The sequence below is a fragment of the Cibotium barometz genome, chromosome 15 (assembly GCF_041138505.1).
Source record: "Cibotium barometz isolate CiBa-2024 chromosome 15, ASM4113850v1, whole genome shotgun sequence".
NCBI lineage: Eukaryota > Viridiplantae > Streptophyta > Polypodiopsida > Cyatheales > Cibotiaceae > Cibotium > Cibotium barometz.
In genome coordinates this window covers 22,555,313-22,569,841 of record NC_141060.1, presented here as the reverse complement: position 1 = coordinate 22,569,841, position 14,529 = coordinate 22,555,313, and the positions used below count along the sequence as shown (strand labels likewise).

At 42.9% G+C, this 14,529-nt stretch overlaps 1 protein-coding gene across 1 annotated transcript in view; it reads left to right on the top strand.

Annotated features, from left to right (window-relative positions):
- Positions 1–14,324, top strand: part of LOC147631072 (ubiquitin C-terminal hydrolase 12-like) — a 39,323-nt gene extending 24,999 nt beyond the window's left edge. The window contains exons 20-32 of the mRNA XM_086809399.1: positions 10,748–10,816; positions 11,066–11,176; positions 11,390–11,445; positions 11,528–11,705; positions 11,809–11,910; positions 12,101–12,172; positions 12,346–12,411; positions 12,484–12,549; positions 12,635–12,721; positions 12,798–12,911; positions 13,071–13,145; positions 13,321–13,407; positions 13,482–14,324. Of these exons, the coding sequence (XP_086665525.1) occupies positions 10,748–10,816; positions 11,066–11,176; positions 11,390–11,445; positions 11,528–11,705; positions 11,809–11,910; positions 12,101–12,172; positions 12,346–12,411; positions 12,484–12,549; positions 12,635–12,721; positions 12,798–12,911; positions 13,071–13,145; positions 13,321–13,407; positions 13,482–13,523 (1,125 nt within the window). The 3' untranslated portion in view covers positions 13,524–14,324. The remainder of the gene's footprint in view (positions 1–10,747; positions 10,817–11,065; positions 11,177–11,389; positions 11,446–11,527; positions 11,706–11,808; positions 11,911–12,100; positions 12,173–12,345; positions 12,412–12,483; positions 12,550–12,634; positions 12,722–12,797; positions 12,912–13,070; positions 13,146–13,320; positions 13,408–13,481) is intronic.
- The last annotated feature ends 205 nt before the right edge of the window (positions 14,325–14,529 follow it).

Here is a 14,529-nt window from a genome sequence, read left to right as displayed (position 1 = left end):
GTCTTCTTGCATGCACCCTATGCCTATGAATGCCATGCAGAGAGGATCACACATTTTAGGTCCTTATACTTGATGATTCTCTCTAAAGGACCAAATTCCTACTCGAACAACAAAGAAACAATATATTTTAAAGGACTTTTGAACTAGGATGTGTCAAAAAAGCCTTGTGATTTACTAGTGGGTTTTAGACATTCTTGCTTTGTTGATGTGCAATCTTAATCGGTGCCAAAGGAATAGGGTTACAAGACTAGAAGGATCTCATCTTTTAAGGTTTGAGGGCTTAAAAGGTTAAACACTACATGTCTACACAATGATTGCTGTTTCGTTAGTCTTGTAGAATCTTCACGATTTCCTGTGGGGTATAGTCTAAGGGATACTTCAAGTCTTTAAGATGTCTCAAGACAAGCTCCGTATGAGCAGTCCTTTGGTTTGGTATCAGTCAGCTCGCTCAATCTATGTTGACCAATCCATGAAAAAAAGGATTGAGGAGTCATGAGTTCTTGGTTGGTGTCTTCTTGCACCCTATACCTATGAACGCCATGCACAAAGGGTCGCACATCTTAGGTTCTTATACTTGATGATTCTCTCTAAAGGACCATAACAATGATAGGTCCCTTGAATATCTAATATGCTGAATAATGGAGTAAATCTGTCTCCATCTCCTATGTAGTGCATACTGTAACTTGGTTGAACACAATGCTAATCAATACACTTAAATACACTAAGAATTGATGGACACTTACTCAAATACAAGAAGTAATTTGCTGAATTGACAAGAGACACACAATGAGCCGGAACAGGCGACCCCTCCCTCAAATAAAGTATATTGATCTTGGGAGAATCAAGTGCATAGTGTCATGGGCATTTCTGACTAGATTTCCATACCAATGCATATAAATACAATATTGCAAACAAGTGGTTGTCGATGTAGACTTGCAATCCACACTCCTCTCTCAAGTACCCATGTTTCCTACCATCTGCTCTCTATTGTTCCACCAACACATGGTAGCAACAATGTGCAAGAGAGCACGTAGGACAAGAGAACACTACACAGGGTATGTGATCTTGTAATCCGGTTCCTCCCTCTTGCTACTTGCTTCCATATTTAAGCATAAAAGCTTACCAATTGCAAGTAGAGTCGATGACAGCGGAAGTCTTCGTGATGGAAGTCCTTGGAGTGATAAGATCTTCGATTTGTCGCATTTCTTCGTGACAAAACTCTTCAAGAAGATGAAGGGAACCTTGGGAAAGCTTCCCTATGGTTCAACTTGAGAAAGGAGGGCTGAAATTAGGGTTTTCAGCAGAAAGACTAGAAATTACAGCAATAAAGAGAGCTGTTTTGCTGAATTTCAGTCATTGGGAGTGTGTAGGAGAGTGATTAGCATCCGGAAACACTCTTGGAAGCTTGAGAAACACCTTAGCAAGCTTGGAAATGGAGTTGGGAAGGAGAAAGTGCGGAAAATGCAGCCCAACAGCCCTCATGAAGGAGGCGCCAATCTCTAGAGAGAGGAGGAGTGAGGTGGTGAGTTGTCTAGTGTAGGTGGCAGGCAGGTGCTTTGTGGAGCAAGCTAGAGTGGACACATGGCTGGTTACTCTCTTTGTACAAAGGGGATAAGGTCTGGGCGGTGGACATTGGGTTATGTCCACCTCGGAACATCAGTGTGTGTGAACACCGGGCTGGTCATAATTTATAAGTGAGTTTTGGTTGCCCAAAACTTAATGAATTGTGTACACACCCACTTATAAATTAGTGCCAACTCCTAACGCTAGGTTTATGACCAATACTTACTACCTGTCACATGTCACATAACCATGTCGGCAGACAGTTTCACACGCACGGTTCGCGGGCGGGCGTCCCCTTACTCGGAACTACACATTGGTCAAGCAAGCATGAAAACAGCATGCAATTTCAATCGCAAGGAAGCACATAAAGATGCTATGCAATGCAGCATTGGTATGGACAATCCTCGTTCGTGAGACTATACCAAAATAGACGTGCTCCAGGCAAGTACACGAAGTACCAGACCCAATGGAACACCAATCCACCAGGCATTTCCGGGCATGTACACAGAGGCACAAGTCCCAACGGAAAGCCAAGTCCATAGTATCACATGAATGGCATCAATCCCCGGCATATACAACTGCCATGGACACCAGTCCAATGTACATACATGATAAGAAAGCACGGGCGGACCAATTGGGTGGCCAAATGGTGACATCCCCCCGGCTTCTAAACAGTTGTCCGCAACTGAAAAGCATTCAAATATGTCTGAAGCACATGCGGGCAATCTTTGAAGAACTCTTCATCTACCCATTTAGCATCAATGGGAAGATAGTTCTTAAACTTGACAAGGTAACGTCTGACAACTTTGCTTGCAGCAAGCTTGCGTTCCTTATGATACACAATCTGCTCTGGCTGCAAGATCTCCTCAAGCTCATCCACTTGTGGTGGATCCTCAATGACCGTTTCACTCGGCTTCGGCCCTACATACTTGCGAAGGAGACTCACATGAAAAGCATTGTGTATGTGCCAATGACTAGGTAATGCCAATCTGAAAGTCACTTCATCGATCTTCTCGATCACTCGAAAAGGCCCATAGTACCTGGTTGCAAGCTTAGGGTATGCGCCCTCTTTGCCAGGCCTCTTTGCAAGTCTTGCTTTCTCAAATGTCAGCAATACCCAATCCTTCTCTTTAGCATCCAATTGCCTTCTATGCTTGTCGGTAGCCTTTTTATGCTTGTCTTGTGACCTTACAATGGCTGTCCGCACCTGAGCAAAAGCAATATCCAAGTCTCTTACATACTCATCACATAGTAACATGGGACGGGTAACGGGATGGGGATTCCTGGGAACCAAGACGAGGAACGGGGACGGCATACAAAATATGCAATTTTAAGTAAGCACTCATTTAAGAAACTTAACAATACTAAAACAAAGTCACTTTACACTTCCAAAGCATCAATATTAAGTCATACTAGCAAAAAAATGGGTGTTACAAAAAAGGAGATCGGGCGCCCAGGACCCAGTCGCCAAAGGCTAAAGCAAAAGACAAGGACAAAGGCCTAGGCCCTAACCACGTAAGTGGCATACAAAAAAGAGACTATCACTAGAGTAGTAAATATGTCAAAAAGCCTCAAGGGGCATGTGAAGTGCTGGCCTCACGATCATGGGTCCTTGCAATGCGTGTAGGCTCCATAGAGATGTCCTCCACTTGCTCCTCCAACTCCTCATCATCTTGAGACATCTCCCACTTGGTAAATGCATCAGCCTTTGCAGTTACACTCTTGCAAAGCATTCGCAAGTTTGCATTCACAAAGACTAGATCATTTGCCCGTTCCACCCCAAGACAGTTCCTCTTCTTCGATGCAATGTGATTGTATGAGCTCCAAAGTTGCTCTAGGCAAGAGGAACTCACTGCCTGGCTAAGAATGCGGATGGCTAGATACTGAAGCTCAGGTCCATCCGAACCAAAATCTTCCCACCACAAAGCATCCCCAACTTTGAAGCGATCATCCTATGCATCCATGTCTCCATAAGAGCCCTGAAAGCTCCTATACCTAGACAATTGGTCACGGATCTTCCGCCTAACATTTGGGTCAGGCACAAGTCGAGTCAAGACAAGTCTCCATAGCTTGCTCACCTCTGCGTCACTTTCTTGCCTCGTACCTGTCCTCATCTGGCTCCAAATCCCTCAGCTTCTTTATCTTGCTGTCCATAGCCTCATATACCTTGCCGATGCATGGCTTCATACCATCCACAAGCCTCATCAAGTGGACAATAGGTTGAACCATAGCATCAATGCACTTCACTTTTTCCCAAAAATCAGGGCTCTCTGCTTTTTCCTTGCATAGAGCTCCTGTCTCAGTGGAAGCCAATGGTGAAGAAGTGAACTCGTCACTAATGAACAACTGTCTCAATGCACCACTACACTCTTTCAATCGGTGGAGCATCAAGAAGTTGTAGGCAAACCTTGTATCTGAGTATTTGAGGAGCTGACGGCTAGATTTTTTGGAGAATTCATGGCGTAGGAACTGATGGTTTGTGACATTGGGCCTCCCATGAGCTAAAATGGCAAGAGAAGGCTACGATGACAAGTGGAGAGCCACACAATAGCTGAAGTGACAAGTGTGAGGCCACTTGTCTCACTTTGATCCATTTTCTAACAAGTGTCAGGCCACTTGTCTCACTTTGGTCCACCTCCTTGCCACATGTCCCAATCTAAGAGATGGGTCCTTCCATAAACTTTATCTCTAAAAATATCCCAACCGGTAGACATTCTGTCATAGGCACTTTGTCAACTCTTGGTATCTGCTTAATTCCAGATGTAATGACGCGAACAGAATTTCCATCGGAGTCGGGCCAAAAATAGCAACTCTCCTAAATTTTAGGAGTGTGGTCCTTTGTATTCTAGGATAATCCCCCATTCCCAAAGCTTGTACTTTCCAAATATTTAAACATCCTGGAGTCCACCAGACCCCTTTCAGACTGGAAAATGTCCATGCTAGTGACATCCTCCCCAGCTTCTTAAAAGTTGTCCGCAACTTTAAGCTTGAAGCCATATATTCAAGATATAATCATGTCCCATTAAGTGGGTGAGACAAGACCGTCTCAAAAATCCAATATAACTGAAGAATCCATGTCCCAAAGAAATGGGCGAGACTAAATAAGTCTCCATAATACCAATATCAAAATCATGTCCCAAGATAAACGGGGGAGACAAAAAACAATCCCATAAGTCCAGATATCATAATCATGTCCCAAGGTAAATGGGCGAGACAAAACAGTCCCATAAGTCCAGATATCATAATCCATGTCCCAAGTAAATGGACGAGACAAAATAAGTCTCCTGCTAATAAGACATCGGTCCACATGACCCTTGGCATAGACATAAGTCCCATCATGTCCACTTTACCACTTGCACTCTGTGTTGGTACTCTGACCACACACCTTGGATGAGAGGTGGGCTCAAGTAACAAGATAAAACAATCACCAGCAGGCATAGATAACCTGGTGTTCCATAAGCATTTCTGCTACACATAGTTTATAGGCATTTCGGCCACCAACTCACACTACCCTCTCAAGTGCCCATGTTCCCTTCCATCTGCTCTCTATTGTTCTACCCACACATGGTAGAAACAATCTTCAAGAGAGCACGTAGGACAAGAGAACACTACACAGGGTATGTTGTGCTTGTCACTACCCTTTGAAGTGCCCATGTTCCCTTCCATCTGCTCTCTATTGTTCCATCCACACATGGTAGAAACAATCTTCAAGAGAGCACGTAGGACAAGAGAACACTACACAGGGTATGTGAACCATGAGTTCCATAAGTCCAATGCATCCCAAATAAAGGGAGCCAAAAAGAATAATCCATAAACCTGAGGATAGATCCAAAGAAGTCCAAGAATCCATAGACCTGTAAACCATAATCCTTGTATACGATAACTCTTACCACATACTCCGTGCTAACCACACACCTTGGAGTAGAGGTGGACTTTATCCATAAAAGCATCATATCCATGAGATATCCAAAGATTTCTTCTCTATAAACTCGGACAGATTTGTCCATAGAAATTGCTTGTGAAGCCCAATATCTATATAAATCTCGTCCAAGAAAGAAATCTCCATAGATATAATCCATCCCAATAAAGGGAGCCATGAAAAGAATTCATCCCATTAAAGGGAGCCATAAACAATGTTTCCCTGAAACCATCTCAAGGCAAACAACAACACCTTTCTCCTTGCATAGCTATACAAGGGTTAGTGTACATCAAAAACACTTCATAGTAAATAGCAAAATCACCAACTTTGCAAACTCAAAGTATACTTAGCTTTTCTTTGCCAGGTTGGTCATGAAGCCAAAAGAAATATCTCGTCACCATATCCTTAACATATCCTGAGATATATCTCCATATAGCTTGCCTGTAAGCTTGATAATATAATCCACAATATCCATATGGAAAGAGTGCTAAATGTGTGCACATAAAGCCAACTCCACACTTCCACGATAAAATTCTGTGAATTCATAAATCCTTAGATCAAGCTGTCTATTGCTCATGCTCTTGCTTCATAGGCTCTGAAGTGGCTGGCCATGCTTAATAGCAATGATGGTAAGTGTGGTCCCCACTTGAGATCTTTTCTCTTCCTTATTGATAGAAGAAAGCCTCCGATTCCAAGGAAGTCTATGCTCTGATACCAATGTAACTCGCGGCGGCGGGTGCCCGGGGGACTAGGGCCTTTGACACACTTGTTGATACCATCAATGCATATTAAAACATTTAAACATGGCCACAGCCTTAACACATATCCATCATCACTTTGCATAAAACATAAAGCTGGACAAAACATCCATAAATGCTGAAAATGGAGCTTGCACGTGTGACACCGCATAGAGGTCGGAATGGGCCGACCCCCCCCCCCTTGGAGTATTTTATTACCCAAGGAGAATAATATCATGTACAAGCTTTAGGGCCTTACTCTCCCCACGGGAGATGCCGGATTATCCCTATACAAATGCCATAACACAGCCCAACACAAGGCAACCAAGCCGGAACATAGGCTGTAGAAATGCTGAGCCAACAATGTAATCCATATACCTCCGTGTGGGTACTGATTCTTCCCCAAAAACCACGGGTCTTCATGCAATAGAGCTGGTACAGCAAGTACAACTCTTCATTCAGCCGGTACAGCAGGTACAATGGCTGGTACAACAGGTTCGGTGGTTGGTACAGCAGGTACAACAAGTACAAATGCTGGTACAGCAGGTACAATGACTAGTACAGCAGGTACAACGGCTGGTACAGCAGGTACGATGGCTGGTACAGCAGGTACAGCAAGTACAAATGCTGGTGCAACAAGTACAATGGCTAGAAATCATAATAAATGATTAAATACCCTTGCCTTCAGTATTTCTTCACGATGGAAGCCTCCAAAACAGTCCCCAACAGCCGGTATTCTTCATGGGCAGCCTTCAAGAGAGAGAGAAAGAGAGTAGCCATCATTCGGGCAGCCTGTAACGGTGGTAGAGGCTAGTGTGTAGCAAGAGAGCCTCTCTTAATGAAGAGAGAGGGCTCCAATTTATAGATTTGGGCCTCCCATGAGCTAAAATGGCAAGAGAAGGCTACGATGACAAGTGGAGAGCCACACAATAGCTGAAGTGACAAGTGTGAGGCCACTTGTCTCACTTTGATCCATTTTCTAACAAGTGTCAGGCCACTTGTCTCACTTTGGTCCACCTCCTTGCCACATGTCCCAATCTAAGAGATGGGTCCTTCCATAAACTTTATCTCTAAAAATATCCCAACCGGTAGACATTCTGTCATAGGCACTTTGTCAACTCTTGGTATCTGCTTAATTCCAGATGTAATGATGCGAACAGAATTTCCATCGGAGTCGGGCCAAAAATAGCAACTCTCCTAAATTTTAGGAGTGTGGTCCTTTGTATTCTAGGATAATCCCCCATTCCCAAAGCTTGTACTTTCCAAATATTTAAACATCCTGGAGTCCACCAGACCCCTTTCAGACTGGAAAATGTCCAGGCTAGTGACATCAGGCTTGTGAAATTTGCAAATTTTGACCTAAAATTGCTAAAAATTAGCAAATTAGCTTCATTATCTCTGGGGCTTTTCACCGTTGAGCCTGCAATTGCAACATTGGCATTGATTTCAACAGATTTGGTGCATAATTGCACTAGAAATTTGGGGATTTAGCAGAAATTGGCACTATTTTGTAGAAATTGGCACGATTTTGCAGAAATTGACACGATTTTGCAAAAATTGGCACTATTTGGAGGCAATTTTGGGTATTACAGGCACATTTGGTTGGCATTGGGACATTTCCCCCAAAGTTTTGGGTATTACAGGCACATTTGGTTGGCATTGGGGCATTTTTTCCAATTTTGTGCATTACAGCATTTGGTATAGGCGACAATCGCATTAGCAGATTTACAGGATTTGCACACTTGCAGCTCTTACAGGTGTCAGTTGATTGTGTTATTCACGGCAGATGTATACATTTGTGGTTTGCTGCAGTATATGTATGCCATTGTGGACACTTTGACAGATTTGCATTATCATGCAGTACACTTGCAAATTTGGGACATGCATATGTATTTCTCGTGGTGAAGGAGTTCCCTTTCAGTCCATTGGTTATCTTGCTAATTATCTCCCGCATTCTTACGGTTTTGCTGGGCATTGCCTACTCTTGGTGACTGTGACAGATTTGCTGTGCTATCATGGCCAATAATAATAATGACCTCTTTGGAATGATATCTCAAGAGGACAAGCTCAATGGGGACAACTACCCTATGTGGGCTTATATGATGCGTCATGTTTTGGTTGCCAAAAATGTATGGCTGTATGTGGATGGCATTGAGGAGCGTCCTCTTGCACCTGCTCAAGCGGAAGGTGAAGTGATTTCCGCTCACCCTCATGCAGGTCCACCTCCTCGTCTTCCTCCTACTCAGCAGCATCGTACTTGGGATGCTAGGGATGCTCAGGTCCATACAATGATTGCTCTCTCGTGCCGCAGGCATATCATTCCGCACATTCATTCTTGCACCACTGCAAAGGGTGCTTGGGATACCTTGGCGGCATTGTATGCAGGTCACAATGAGGCTCATGTAGCTTACCTTCAGGGCAAGCTTAAGACTGACCGCATGCTTGAAGGAGACTCTATCGATCAGTACCTTACGCATGTGGAGGACCTACGAGAGCAGCTCATTAACATTGATGAGGTCTTGACAGATGGCTATCTTGTTCAGACAGTTTTGCGTAACTTGCCTGACTCTTATCAGACATTTGGCACCACTTTGCGGTTGTTGGCTGGCAATGCACCTAATGCGGTCACTTTTGACAACCTTGTGACTCTCTTGCTCAGTGAAGAGCAATCTCGTTCCAACAGGAACAACATGATGTCTGTTGAGTCAGCAATGGCTGCTCCCTTTCGTGGGAATATATCTGGGCCTAAACCTAGCCCATCGGATCCTCCCAAGACAGACGACAAGCTTGAAAAGAAAAATCGCTATAACTATTGCAGGAAAACAGGGCCCACCATAGAGGAATGCAGGAAGTGTATTGAGAGTGAAAAAAAGAAGAAGCTGGCATCTTCTTCTACAAGTGTAGATTAGGCCAATTTGGCTACAGATGTGTCAGCCTTGACCCTTACATCTTCATCGCCTGCAGAGTTGTCTTTTGATGCCATTGCTTTTGATGACTATGCTTTATAGTCTCTACTCCATGGTATGCATTGTTTGGCAGATGCATTTCAGGAGGGATTTTACTTGCCCACATGCAGTTGGTGATGCCTCATGGTCACTTATGCTTGTTGACCCTTGTGCTGGTCTATGCTAGATGCTTTCTCTGATGTAATGTCTATTGGAGATGCCTTTTATGCTGTTTTCCCTTGCAGCCCAGCGAGATTGTTTCTACAGTGTTGACATTGTCACTTTCTCACATGTGATGTTTACTGGGAGTGCCTTTTACACACTTGGCCAGTGTTGTCTTGCTCTCATGGTTTTGACATGTCACATGTATATTATTCATTGTGGGATTATGCATCTTTAAACTTGCCATACATGCCACTGATCATGGCATCGTTGAGAGTTTACCTATCCTCTCATAGCATTGGCTGATGCCTGCCTGGAGTCCCCACTTTTTCTCCCCATTTTCAGCTTTTCCCATTGCTGAATTTTTACTTTTATTAGCCCTACCATTGCTGATTTTTTCCTCATCGGATCCTCCATTGACGAGTTTCACTTTTGCAGCTTACATTGCATGTCTCACAAGCATGACTTTTGGATCCTGTTGCCTTTTCACTTGTGTATATTTGCAACCTCTTCTTATGCTTATCACACTGGTGCAGTTACAGAGCATTGATGTGGATTACATGGAGTTCAGCTTGGTATTATGTGATGCCTCTTGATTTGATGCAGCTGATGTCCACACGATCTTTGCCATGCATTTCTGGTGATGCATATATGTACTACTGTGCTCTAGCATTAGCACTATGACATTGGGGATTCTCCTTTTCCCCGTCATATAGTGCTTGCTTTTTCCATTGGCACTAGAGTTCACTCTTACTGTGGCGCATAGTGCAGGTTAGCATTCACAGCTTCATCACCCTGCTGTTACCCTTTCACACCATTCACTTGAGGGGGTTTTGTTGGTCATGTCCACTCCCGGCTAGTTCAGGTGTGAACCCAGCTTACTCACGGGCACTTTTTCCTTGTGACTGGACACATGTTTTTTCCCCGTGTGAACACACTTATGTGTGTTGGGCACTTTTGTCAAATCCCCACCGGATCTCCTCGTGATCGTTCTTGGTACGAGACTCGAAACCTGCAAACCAACAAACAAACAAACAACAAGGGGGTGCAGGCCTGACTCACCTCCCAACCATGACAACCGTGGGCAAGCCCACAGTCTTGGCTGTCCCCACCGAGCCACGAGCTGAGCTAACTAGGTTGCATGATACATCGCAGTTGGACTAACAAGGGGTTCTTCTGAAGGACAGCCTTGGTTGGAACCTGTGAAAATGGGTCTGAAAATGGTATTGAAATTGGAACACGAAAATACTGTTGCTCATGGTGGATTGAGTGTAAATCTCCAGGGGGAAGAGGGGGCAGTTTTTAGACTACAATTGGTTTGTTGAAATTTAGTATTTTCGGGCTTCAAATGCACACATGCTGCAGAAATAGGTACATGCTTTTATAGAATGGTTCTCTTTAATTGTCGCATGTATGTGCAGGAGATCAAATTTGAGCCAAATGTGATGTGTGAACCCATTGACAAGAATGCGACTTTCAAAGCTTGCCAGGTAAGTTTTGAACGTACATGTTGTAGGTTATGGATGTGTTGCCAGGTAAGTTTTGAAAGTACATGAATTTAGGGTCATGGGTTTATGGATGTGTTGTCTGCATTAATGTGGCTGCATCTCTAGTGTGGTCTTGTTTCTGCTTTGTGTCCTTTCAATTTTGAAAGGCTTCTGGAAAGTGAGGTCATGTCTATTTACCATTGATTTGATTCTACTCAAAATTGATGTGTTGCTCTTGTGCTTCTGATGTAGCTAGAAGATGGTGACATCATTTGCTTTCAGAAATCCCTCACTACAGAAGAGATAGCACAGTGCCGCTTTCCAAATGTTCCATCGTATTTGGAGTATGTGCACAATAGGCAGGTATAGTCATATAAATACAGCTTTTCTTTCAAGTATGACTTACTTTTCCATGAAACTCATCACTCTTTCTGGTTGCTTTGTTGATTGGACTCCATCATATTAAAACCATGATTAAAACCTCATGTTATAGCAAGCATTGACTGTGCCCCTTTCCTTTTTGTACACCCCATATTGCTTCCCAATTCCTAAATTTGAATTGACATTCTTTTGAAGATTGTACATTTCCGTCGGTTAGAGGCACCAAAAGAAGAAGGATTTTTTCTAGAATTGTAAGTATCTCTACCTGCTACTACTGTAAGTTGTGAGCACAAAGCTTTGTGCAAAACTATTCATTTGCATCGTGTCTACCAGGTCTAAACATCACACGTATGATGATGTCGTGGAGAGAGTTGCATATGAATTGGGTGTTGATGATCCGTCCAAAATTAGGCTGACCGCACACAACTGCTATTCACAACATCCCAAGCCACAACCAATCAAGTACCGTGGTGTCGACCGGCTAAGTGATATGCTTGTACACTATACACAGGTTCATTCTATCATTTTGTATTCAAGGATTTGGTCTTTCTGATTCACACTTAAGGACACATTGCTTGGCAGTTGGTATGTGCTGAAGTTTGCTTTCTCTACAGGTCTCAGACATACTGTACTTTGAAGCATTGGATATTCCCCTACCTGAGCTGCAAGGTTTGAAAACATTGAAAGTGACGTATCACAATAACAGTACCGAAGAGGTGAGTAGGATGTTGAACTTCTTGTGTTGGATGAATCATAAGACAATGTGTCAGGTTGGTTACACATAAAGGTCCCTTCCCAAGGGAGGGACCTATCGTGCTCCCACAAAGTTTGGACGGGATTGCCATCTATCCGTATTTAGCCTTATGAGCTTAATCATCTTATGCGAAACCATTGTTTGGAATTCAGGTCTCAGTGTTGAGTATTAGGCTTCCAAAGCAGAGCACCATCGGTGATGTTATTAATGAGCTTAAAGGAAAGGTAACTTTATGGAACCCTGTTTTCAGGTTTGCTAGGACACTCACATAAGTCACCCTTTTCCATGCATGCTTATGGGCTAATATGGAAACTTGTGCAGTTTTAATGGCATGTAGAAGAGCCTGCTTGCATTCAAATGATAGCTATATATCTAACACAGTTGTTACTTCTTAAAGGTAAATTTATCCAGTCCACAAGCAGAACTACGAATACTTGAGGTTTTCTACCATAAGATCTACAAGGTGAGATACTCCCTGTTGTAATACTGACCATGTACATGAAGTCAAGTAGCTAACATTTGCTAGATTTTGCAGGTTTTTGCTTTGAATGAGAAGATTGAGAATATAAACGATCAATACTGGACCTTGCGGGCTGAAGAGGTTCGACCTTTTTCCCCAATCAGAAAGGCCTTAAAAGGTGTTCATTCTCTACAGCACCATTTTGACCATCTTTTAACGCATGCAGATTCCAGAAGAGGAGATGCAGATGGGTCCTCATAGCAGGGCCATACATGTGTACCACTTCACACGTGATGCCACACAGAATCAAACGGTGCCCCCTTTATCACTTAAGGCTGTTGTTGCCTTTTGACAACACTGGCAATTTTTAATGAATGGCTTTTTTGCAGTTACAAAATTTTGGAGAGCCGTTCTTCTTAGTTGTGCATGAGGATGAGACACTGGCTACGCTCAAAGAGCGTATGAAAAAGAAGCTGCAAGTACCAGACGAAGAATTCTCAAAGGTGGTGCAGCTTGTGCATTCTTCTCCATTTTAAGTTACACAGCTTCTTTATGGGAGCCATGAAAGCTCATAGAAAGAAATGATAAATTGTTCTTGTGGAGCACCTATAAACAGTTTTTTTTTTTTTTGGGGGGGGTGGGGGGTGGGTTTACCTTCGCAGTGGAAATTTGCCTTTGTTTCATTAGGGCGCCCAGAGTACCTTCAAGACAATGATGTCGTAGCAAGCGGTTTTTCGGTATGTCTTGTGGTTCCTCTATATGTCTAGTTGTCGGCTCAAGTTTTTGTCTATTATTTTGAGTGTAAAGAACATGCATGTTTTAAGTATTAGATACATTTTAGGAGGTTATCTTTGATTGAACATGCACGTTCAAGTATTAGATACATTTGAGGAGGTTATTTTGATTGAACAGAAACGAGATACATATGGTGCTTGGGAGCACTACTTGGGATTGGAGCACTCTGATAGTGCGCCGAGGAGACCTCATCAGGCTAATCAGGTTTGCTGTCTGAACTGGTGAGAATTCATTTGATGTAGTAAATATTTTTTAACAGTCGTATGCGTTAAATGCAGAATCGACATGCTTATGAGAAGCCCGTGAAGATTTATAACTGATGTGAGCTCATGATATATTTACTTGTGGTCATGAGGCCATTCTTTTCACAAGGTCCCCCCTCCAAAGACATCACATTGAGAGATGTGCAGGGTGCCTGTTCCAACACTCGGTTACGTATTTTACTTCATCGAGGGCGGGCATGGTTAAGGAAATATCTCATCTTCCCCATCATTAAAAGCTGCAGTTTGCACCACTGTAGTAGGATGGGACATCCTAACCTAAGGATTTGAGCCTTTTATACCAACAACATGCAGAGTGTAGACTCATTTTTTACTCAAAGTCAAGCTTGGTTTGCAGCTATTGGTCTTAGCACTGGCTTTTTTGAAGGTTGGCCACTAGTTGGGACTCAAATGTGAGTTGCTTTTTGTGTATCTTTACAGCTTGGTTATTTTCCCACTATGTATTTAGTGGTGAGCTTGACAATAATATACTCTTTGTAATAACGTTGAGAGCCATTTTTGGTGGCTATTGACGTGGAAGGGTTTTCTGGAGATTTTCCACGTGCGTCTCATGTAATATATCAGCCTTTGAGCGCAAGGCATCTGTCAACTGAACATTCAATTCTTGAATAGTTTTGCTTAGCTTCATCAGAAGCTAGAGTGGCTTCTAAGTCAATTCTTGAACAGTTTTGCTTTAGCTTCATCAGAAGCTAGAGTGGCTTCCAAGTGCCCTTAGAGTTTTCTAGGCAGAAATGAAGCCACCCTCTATCGGACCTTATCTATTGATGTCTCCACACCAGAAGAGAATTGACAAAGTTGTAAGCAACACTAATATCAAGAAGCAGATCAAGTTTATTACCATTTATGATCCCCTTTGAACGTGGAACATGAATGTAAGGTTTGGAATTTTCTGCTTGTGAAATAGCATGAGAGATTTTTTCCACTAAACAATGCAAGTGCAAATGCAAACAGGTGGGAAACGTTGTATATAAACTTTTACACTATTCCTCATGCATTTCAGAGTTTAGTATGAGGTCTCCACCATGATGTTTCTTTTCCCTTTACA